We start from the raw sequence: 10140 nt of genomic DNA on the forward strand, positions 1-10140 counted from the left end.
GAACGAGACCCAGTTTCCACATTTCCAGCTTCACTTGTCTTCCTTAGGTGACAGGCCCTGGCTGCACAGAGCAAAGAGCCAGGTTGCCCTGCTGAGGGCAGAGTAAATCTCCAGGAACAGGTTTGCAGCAATTAACTCTGCAAGATGAGGGGAAGAAAGGGATCAGGAGGGAACAGATTTAGGTTAAAGTTAGGGAGACCAAGGAAAACTGCAAGAGTCCGAAGGCACCTCTGAGCTATTTTGGAAAACTGAGAATATAAATCTTTGGGCAGAATAATCCCCTGTCCCTGCCCTCATGTTTTCTCAGCACTGATGGTATCAGCTGATTTCTTCAGTAGAGGAACAACCGGGAACTAATGTTTCCAGTCACTTGCAGCATCATTTGTAAGTTTCCTTGTGGATTGCTTCCAACCTGTTTGATAGATTGTTGCTCTTCCTAAAACTGTTCGAATTCCATCACATATTCCGGTTTTAGTACTAAAAGAGCTGTAGGGGGAAGGGGAGGAAAGGAGAACTGCCACAGAAAATAGATACTAGGTAAGGAATATTGACATTTCCCTGCTAAATAAATCAACAAGTTTGTCATTAATTGTCAGTGTCACTTTAAATGGAATGACTTGTCCTTTCAACTGTGAGCAGCTTAGCTCTTTTGAGGATGGGGAGTTAGTATTCCGTAGGCAACATCATCACTGAGGGGGTGCCTTGAGCTCCCTCAACCCAAGCCCCACATTACTAGTTTTTAGTCAACACTTCCCTCTATATTCTCAGACACCTTCCCTCCCCCCATCCGTGCTTTCTCTAGGTATTGGCAAGGGGGAGACAGGGAAAGATGGTGAGAGCAAACACCACAAATTGAAAACCTTGATTTTGTTTCATTTATTTAAATAAATATAAATATAAATTTTATATAAAACTATTCACATACAAAGGGACTTCTGCAACTTGAATTCCAATCTCTCCCCAGGCAAATTTTCAGGAGGTGAGACCTACAGGATTCAATTCTCTAAATTATTTGCAATTGAATACTTTCATTTAAAAAACAACAACAGAAAATAATCAAGAAACCCCCCCGTTCTCAGGTTCTGAAAGACAGTGGGGAAGGGGAAAAGACATGCGCTTTCAAAAACCCTCATACAGTGTTAAACTTAAACCAACCGTGTTTTTTTTTCCCTGCTACTTGACAAAGCAGAGTTGAATCTAGATTATTTACATTAAAAAAACAAAGACCTATAACTTTGAGTGGAACTTCAAACAAACAGGTCAAGGATGAGACCTGAAGGGTCAGGCCGGGCATGTGCGCGGGGAGAATGCTCAACTCCGTCCTTCTGCAGATGGGACCACAGCATGGGTGAGGATTTGGGCCCCTGGGTACCGGTCACCTTGGTGTTGTGAGGGTGGCCAGGAGCGTGTGGTGAGAGGGAGGCGGGCCTTCCTCATAAGGGAGAAATCTCCTTGTCATCGTTGGCCGAGGCCGGAGACAAGGAGTCTTCATCCTCGGAGCGCGCGTAGTGCGCCTGGCTGCCTACGCACTTGCAGCCCGCGTGACTGTTCCTCTGGGTGCCCTTCCCTTCTTTCTTATGCTTCACCCGACGGTTCTGAAACCAGATTTTCACCTGCTTCTCGGACAGGTTCAGGTATGTCGCGATTTCGATCCTCCGGAGTCGAGACAGGTACATGTTGGAAGAGAACTCGCGCTCCAGTTCCAGAAGCTGCGTGCTGGTGAACGCCGTCCTCATTCTCTTGCCATTGGGTACCTGGCTGGCGTCCGAGCCCCCTGCAGACCGGCCAAGAGAGGCAGAGACGTAATTCTCGGGTGAGGCGATCCCACCCCACGTGCCAGCCCTTGGACAGGACGCCTCTCCAGGACCCACCCGCGAAGCTCAAGCACCTGTCCCCATCCCTCTCCCTTTCCTATTTCATGGCACTTCGTTATTCAGCGGGGAAGGACAGAGACCCCCACAGCAAGTGAAGGCCTTTGATGTGTGAGATGTGAAGTCAGAAGCTTAAAGAGGGGTGGGGAGCATTGTCCGGTCGTCTCCCTTCAAGCCTAGCAGAGAGGCAGGCTGGCTTGGCCAAAAGCATGGACATGCTTTAGCTAGCCCCGACGACGGAATGCCACACTTAAGTTCAAACATACCCACCCCGAACCTCAGCCAGTTTAGCCTTCGGTTTCTCAACCCTCAAGTTTGAGGTCTCAAAGGCCCCGATATTACGCAAGACTGAGACACCAGGTCCCCGGAGTGCACGGACGAGGCTGCTTGGAGAGGTTGGAAAGCTAACTTCCACCTTGGTGGAACTTCTGGGGACGACTCCACAGTTACACGAAAAGCCCCTCCTCCCACTCACCCCCCGCCCCAGGCTGCCACTTCCTCCACTGGAGGCGGAAAGTTTGCTCCTGGGAGCCGGGAAGGCGCGGCGCGTAGGTGCCCAGAGCCCCCGCCCTACCCATGGTGAGGCAGTGGAATCTCCGCGGGTCCCCCACGTTGTAGGTGGTGGCGGCGCAGACAGGTGCGTGGTGCTGAGGATGCCCCAAGGCTGCCGCGGCTGCCGCCGCAGCCGCCGCGGCCGCTGCAGCGGCGGCGGAGCCCGGCTGCTGGGGCTGATGGTGGTGATGGTGGTGCTGCGGCGGGTGGTGATGATGGTGCGCGTGACTCACGCGAGGACAAAACTGCGCGTCCCCGGGACCCGAAGAGAACTGACCCTTGAGCAGGGGCAGGGCCCCTGCGCCCCCCGGCGCCCCCCCACCGCCGGCCCCTGTGCTCCCGGCGCCTGCGCCCCCGCCGCCGGAGCCCGCGGGCCCGCGAGAGGAGTGCAGGTGCGAAGTGACGCAGAGTGGGCAGACACAGAACGCGCCACTCTTGCGGGACGGGCAGCCGGGCCCAGACACAGACATCACCAGCGGGGACGGCATGCCCAGCGGGATGAAGAAATCTGGCCCCGGGTGCGGCTCTGGCAGCGAGGGCGCGGGACGCGAGGAGTCCTTGATGATGAGCGAGTCGACATAGAAGGAGCGCGACATGTCGGGAGGGGGGGGGTGGCTGGAGGGCCGGGCCGGCGGTGGCGCCCCCTCCCCTCCTCTCCTGTTCTGAGCTCTGCCCCGGGCGCGGCGCGGACGCAGGCGGTCAAGCCCTCGGGGACGCGGAGGTGTTCGGCGTCTGGGCTGCGAACAAAGGGGTCCCTGGAGAGGGCTGGTCCTCACGTCCCCCGCCCGGCGCCCCGGCTCCGGGATTTTATAGCCCCCACCCCGGCACGTGATGCTGCGGAGTACCGCTCGGCTCAGGCTCCTCAGCAGCTCCCCACCCTCGGGATAGGCTGCCCGAGTCACAACAGAGGCGGCGAGGAGGGGCGGGCGCGCGGCAGGGAAGAACTCGAAGGAGGGGGATGGGGGAGACTTTGCAAAGTGTAGGTTTTGTTAATTTCGCGGGGAGGCCGGCCTCCTCCCCCTCTTTCTCCACGCTTTCTCGAGAAATCAGAGCTGCATCCTCCATCCTACCCCTTTCCCTGGCCTGGGCCCCAGCCAACTCTTACCCACTCCCGGCCGAAAAGGACACCAGGTGGGGACCTTGAGGCCTTTTTAATAGGGATGCCCAGTGCTCCCTGCTCCTCTGTACCAGCCGCGGCTGAGGCCGGGAGAGTGTGAGGCCTGCTGTTCCCAGCACGATTGTGTGGGCGGTGGACTGGCTCCAGCCCAGTCCCGCACCGCGGCTTGGACCACGGACACACACACACACAGTCCACCCCACCCCCACCCCCACCCCCGCCGCCCCACCAGCATTTGGACTTGGCCAGAGTCATTCAGGTGGTTAGTTCGTGACCCGTCCGACCCGGGGCGCAAGAGTGAAGCCTCCTACCTAAGAAGCTTCAGAGAGCTTTTCATTCTAATCCTTGAGACGCTCCAAAATGCCTTTGCACTTGGGGCCTTCCTGGAGCTGCTTAGATCAAGGACACTTCCTTGTGCTCCTTTATAATCGTCGATGTAGCCTTCGGCGGAGAGACCCGTCCAGGAGTCACTCTCCTTTCTCAAGCCAATGCAATTCCAGGACAACCCTGGAAACTCCATCCCAATGATCTTGGAGAGAGGACCCAAACCCCAGCCCTCCTAGAGACGGAGCAGGCTCGGGGAAGGCTATGCTCTGGGTCCTGTGATTTTCTGTGCCTGTTTTACAGACCTTGAGCAACTGGCAGGCTAACCGGGAAGCACTCCCCCCCACCCCACCCCGCAACTCTTTAAAAGCTGAAAGAGGCTGAGGGAATTTGAGCCACTCAAGGAATCCTGCCTCAGGATACGGAGAGGTGGTTTGGTAAAGGAAATCCGAGGGGCACAGGCTCCAGCAGAAGACTTGCACCTTGGTGGCTGCCGAGATAGAGGTTATTGATTTTTGGAGAAGGTGAGAGGGCAGAGGTGAGAGCTTTCCCTTTTTTGCCCCTGTAGGGAAGTCCGGTTGGAGCAGGGAGGGTGAGCAAACGCTCCATACAAATCTGACCCTTTTTCCAAAACAGCTGACTTCAGGCCTGCGTTCACAATGGTGTTAAGAAACTTGGGGACAGGACTCCCTCCACCTCTGAGAAACCAGTGCCCAAATCCTAGGGGAGCATCAACTTCTCAGTGCGAGGCATAGGCTCCCTCTCTGTCCTCTGTCTATCTCTCCCTTCCCCCTTTTCATCTCTGGGACCATTTCTTTTGCCTACTAGAGAGGTGTAATTGGGTTGTAGGGACGCCCCGCTCTGGGGAGCCCAGGATTTATGGACGGCAATTAAAGTTTTATGAATTGCAGCTGAGGCTGGTTATTGAGCTATTTGAATGTGATTAGAATTCAATTAGAAAGCGGTTAGTGGACGGTGGGTCTCCAGAGTGTAAACAGACAGCTATTCCAGAAATGTGCTAATCCAACATCTTGTGACAACAATTAAGGAGTCTCAGGGCTTAACTCAGGGCAGCTCAGCTGTAACTACTTTTGTACCACAAGGTTTGCCGAAGCAGCCACCCCAGACACTCAGCCTCACTCGTGTCAGGAGAACGCCCGTAGTCCCAGAATCACTCAAGCCCCAACAAGAATGGGAGCTCAACCACTAAGAGATGCTTAAAGGCTGGGTGTTTTTTAACAGGCCTAAATTGTGCAAACAGGTGACATAATTTCCCCACTCACTTTGCAGATGCGTGTGTATATGTGTGTGTAATTTATATACTTTATGCTTATGTGTATTTATTCACTTTGCAAGTGCTCAAAGAAAGTAATAGCTTTCCCCTTTCCTTTTTCCCCTTCTGGATTGGGTTGAAGGTCATCAGAGGTCTGTTTTCGGCTTACAGTTTGGGTCACTGTGTTCCCAGTGGTTCTGGGTATGCTCACGGGAAGAGCTCCTATGCTAATTGCTGGAATTTGTGCTTATGCAAGGACCATTTGGTTTTAGAGAATCCTAATTATGAAGCGTGAGCAACTAATTTATGTCTAAGTATGGAAACGTCCGACTGGAATGCTAAGGAATTTTGAGAAACGTGAGAGGCCCACGGGGTGACTTAGGGCTGCAGGGGGAGCAGTGGCTTGGGGCCAGATTTGAGGCGGAAAGCAGACCCTGCCTGAGAAACCTGCCTGTGTGAGAGGACTTGGTACATTGCTTGAGCCATGGTGATGAGCACAGGATGACATATGGAAGTGTGAAGTCACTATATTACACACCTGAAACTAACATAACATTGCATGTTAACCAAGTGGAATTAAAATACAAACTTTAAAAAATTTAAAGAATAAATTGCTTGAGCCCACCAAGAGCAAAAATCTGGGGGTCACGTTCTATATTGGAGGCTCTCCTTAGAGTCTCCTCATTAATTCTCTTTGGATCGCTTTCTTTCTTTTCTCCACTCCAGCCCCATCTTCAGAAGTTGGCTCCACTGTGCCTTGCCACCCCTGTTCCCAAAGGAAGCCTACCCTCCATGCCCCTGAGCAGCTATGTGGCTGGCCTGCCCAGTCAGACCCTTCCCTAGGACAGCAGCTCCTTGAACCTGCTCAAAGCCAAAGGGGACCCCTGAGCCGTCTGTCAGTGTGCCCCCATAGTGCCCCCGCTGCCACGCAATTTTATTTCTCAGTGATTCTGTCCGATAAAATTTCATCGTCCATTAAGTAATCCCTGAAATGAGAGCTCTTATGAGCCTATAATGAGCTCTAATTGCCACGACTCGGGGAGCCACGTGGAAGGATTTATTCGGCATTAAGCAGTCGGGTACAGAGTACAGGCTGTTACCTAAGCCATTACTTTCATAATTCAAGGAGAAAATTAGTTCTTTTAAGGGGCAGGGGGATCCTTTGATTTCCTCCTTCTTGCTGGGATGACAGAAGATGGCTTTGTCTTCCTTGAGTGCAAGACAATGTCACAAATATGAAGGTAACAAAATTGTCCCCCCCATCCCCCTGAACACATGCCCATGGGGTACCCCACCCTTACCCTCCAAAGAGAAAAAAAAAAATCAAAGCATTTCAGAGGTGCCACTTTCTTGCCCCTGCACTCTCCCACTTGAGCATGAATGAGCAGTTTCCTCGTACTCAGTCTTGAGATTTGAATCTTGGTTGTAGCTTTCAAGAGGTCTTTCAATACTTCCCCCACCCGGGATCACACCTGACCTGGACCCCACATTCTCCTCTTGCTTCTCACTCTATTTCCTTTCATGGGCAAAGTCAGGGAAAGCAAAGGATGTGGACTTAGTGTAGCTTATTCCGCAGTCCCTAGAGTTCTGACCTATTGATGTGCTTAGCTGTTTTACGAGCTGTAACTCCCACATTGCCCTTTCCTCTGCGCACACCCCAGCCCATGGAACAGCACCCCCCCCCCCAATCCCTAGTCCTTTTTCTCTTGTTTTTAGAGTTTGCCCACAGGGTTCTCCTGCCCCAAACGGAGGCGGCGAGCAGGGCGGGACAGCCCAGGAGTTGGCGGGGCGGCCTCGGATTTATTTGCTCCTCTTACATTGATTTCATATTAGTTTCCAAAGCGATGAATGATCTCAAAGCTGGGTTTTGTTAGCCGAACACAAACAGGAGACAGGACTTACTTGCCCCCAGCTCCCTTTAATGAGGTCATTATCAAAGCGTGAACAAGTCTATGAATGTTTTATTGAAAGCGCATCGTTAACTTGTATCCATCCTTTTCTCCGAGTGGCATTGTGATATTGCTGTCTGTGGCACATCTTACCCGATATAGCCCGAGATTTCCCCATTCTCTGTAACCAGGCAACCCTTTCTGAATACCCCAAAATTGAAAAGAACCGCTTAGTCTTCAAGAAAGTCCTCAATAATAGTGGAAAAGAACAAAGATCCAGGAGACAACAAAATGCCACAGGGGTGACTTTTCATGAGCAATTATCTCTCATTAATCAGAAGAACAGCTGCAATATTAATTTTCTCTCTTTCTTCCTCTCTTTTCACAGTCCCCAACATTTGAATAATCATAAATTTTGATTTTATGAAGGAGTCACATTTTCAGGGGCTGGAGGAAAGCAGCTACCTTAGGTGAAGACAAGGAGAAAACGCTCTCGTTTTATTTATTTATTTATTCATTTTTGTTTGGGTAAAGCTGCCAACAAAGCAAAATGAAAAAAATTAAAAATAAAAACAAGAGGGATATACTAGAGAAAATAGTCCTCCCCCCTTTCTTCTAGATGGCGGCTTAGAATCGGGTCTCCTTTCCCGCGCCGCTTGCTGACAACTCTCCCTCCCTCCCTTCTCCCCCCCCTCCCCCCGTCACCCCTGCCCAGACCCGTTCCCCAGTTCTGCTCTGAGCAGGGCGGAGGGAAACGTCGCCGGCGTCTGGCGTGGGAGTTTCAGCCGGGTTTCTGCCCGTTTAACTTGCAAACGTGAAGCCAAGCGTTGTCGATCTGACCAAAGAGACACTCTTTGGGCGTAACTCGCATTGTGGCCATCAAAAGCCCGCCAGCCTCGGATGAACTGAGACGTGCATTCCGCAGAAATGGGGCGCTCGCTCTCTTTGCAGGGGCCGGAGAGGCGATTGTTCACGGGATGTGTAGCCAGGGTGGAAAACGAGGATCCCCAGATAAGGCTGTAACCTGCAAACCGGACTGGGAGTGGGGGAACTAAAAGAATCTCATTAAATCCGAGGTTGCCATTAGCAAATACACACTCTTCGAGAACCCGAGCCTTTCTTCGAAAGCCCTGAGTCGGGATGAAAGCAGGGCCGTTCCGAGTCGGTCCCCGCATTCCTGCGCTGGCAGAGGGAAGAGGGGCTCTGGCGCCCGGCTCTCCCGTGTGCTGCCCGAATACTACTGTGAGCGCGGCGCAGGCGAGCCCGTTCCGCCGAGAGGGCAGCCGGCGGGCCCCGTGCTCACCCGCCACCAAAAAAATGGTCTTGCTTCTCCCTAGTGTTTATTCAGAGCGGATGGGCCTTTGAGAAACCTCAATTCGCCTTTGTGCTCACGACAAGCGCCAGAGTTCAATACGGCCCTCGGAAGAGGGGGCCGGGAGGAGGCTTCTGGGAAAGGAGTGAGGAGTCTGGCTCAGAATTTCGGGAACAGCCTGAACGGTTTTGATGACACCGAGTCCCAGCCACACAGCCCCTGTGCTCCCCACTTCCCCTTAATTCATATTCGCCCACTCCCAAATCCTTCAGCCTAACAGGGCATCCCTCCCCCCACCCTTAAAGCGCTCCTCTGTCATCAGAATAAAATTTATTGAGAGCCTACTCAGTGCCCAGCGTGTGCTAGGCCCTGCGGGGAGCACGCCTGAAAAGGCCGAGACTGTATCCAATAGAATATTGTTTCATTTCAGTAACAATGGCCTGAGGTGCAGAACAATTATCCGGATAATTGAAGCAAATGCTCCACCTCCCTCCCTCCCTCTCCAGTTCCCTTGGCGCTGGCCTTTTTTTTTTTTTTTTTTTTTTTAACTACCTTCTTCAAAGTTGGTGGTTTTTGTTATGTTGGGGAGGGTGTTGCTGGGAGCATACGGGGAGGGCTCAATCGTTCACACGCAGATGAATTCCCCACTTCCCTCGGTCTAAAGTTTGTTGAAAGCCATGTCCTGAAATAGCTGCTTAGTAATGGAATTCAAGACAGTCTTGGGTTTTGTTTTTGTTTTTGTTTTAAATGCTACGAAAAAGAGAGTGAACCTTTGTAATTTTTAGCCATCTAGCCTTTTTGGTGTTCGACCTTGGTCATCTACAAAAAATCACCCGGACAGTGCTATAAAAATAGGGATGCTTTCGAGATTTTGATTTAATGGTAGGGGCCCCAAGCTGAAGAATTAAACAAAAATGCTTGCTATGATTCTGATGCAGGTAAGCGTTCAGAAATAAATGATAAATCCTACCCCCGCTAATCCTGGAACCTGAAGAGAAGAACTTAACCCTCTCTAAGGCTGGTTCAGCAGTTGGTCTTTGGAAAGTGTGTATGGTGCACCTACTGTACGCAGGCTCTTGGCAGACAGGGAATGCTGTTGCATGAGACAGCTCCCTTGGGAATTTCAACAACTCAACTCAGTGGCGGTCAATGGCAAAAGGTCGCGTGAAAAGGAGAGAAACTACCATTTGGCTCTAGGACTGGGTAGAACTGAAGCCTGAAGGTGACTGGCAGAATGAGTGGCAGTTGGCCTGGGAAAGAGGGTTGGGAAATGTGTTCCGGGCCACCGAAGGGCACACACAAAAGCTGGGAAGACTTTCTCTTGGTTAATTGCAAGAACTGAAAGGAAGCCAGGGAGATTGGAAGAATCTCAGTTTCTGAGCCTGTGAGATGGGAAAATGCCCGCCACTTTCTAGTCCTTGTGAGGACTTGAGGACTGCTTGGCGCCGGACCTGGTGCCTGGTAAGAGCTGTCAGTGGCTCTGGTTTTTATTATTATCTGGGATCTGCAGGTCCATGTGCCCTTGAGGCCCGGAAATGAAGTATCAGAATGCTGGGCTTTGCAGAGGGAAATCAGGAGGCTGGAGTAAGCGACCCAGCATCTCTCTGAGATGGCGCACCTTTTCTGAGCTGAGTTTCTACTTCCAAGGCTCCTTTACAGCCTGGAGCCTGCACCCGGAAGGTGCCCAACTCGGGGTTCCTCTAGCCTTCAATTTCTGGGCGAACCTGTCTCCTTCAGCAGCGCCATCAACCTGGGCCTGCGAGGGGAATTTTCCCACGTCCCACTCTCCAACCCCTTTGAAG

The 10140-nt window shown here is 52.1% G+C and overlaps 1 protein-coding gene across 1 annotated transcript; it reads right to left on the bottom strand.

The window, feature by feature from the left end:
• Positions 1 to 861: 861 nt before the first annotated feature.
• GSX2 (GS homeobox 2) lies at positions 862 to 3192 on the bottom strand. The gene is made up of 2 exons (XM_059161490.1): positions 2446 to 3192; positions 862 to 1774 (listed from the first exon to the last, which is right to left on the bottom strand). The coding sequence occupies exons 1-2, from the start codon at positions 3017 to 3019 to the stop codon at positions 1434 to 1436; spliced, it is 915 nt and encodes a 304-aa protein (XP_059017473.1). The 5' UTR covers positions 3020 to 3192; the 3' UTR covers positions 862 to 1433.
• Between the last annotated feature and the right edge of the window lie 6948 nt (positions 3193 to 10140).

This window comes from Mustela lutreola, chromosome 1 (assembly GCF_030435805.1).
Source record: "Mustela lutreola isolate mMusLut2 chromosome 1, mMusLut2.pri, whole genome shotgun sequence".
NCBI lineage: Eukaryota > Metazoa > Chordata > Mammalia > Carnivora > Mustelidae > Mustela > Mustela lutreola.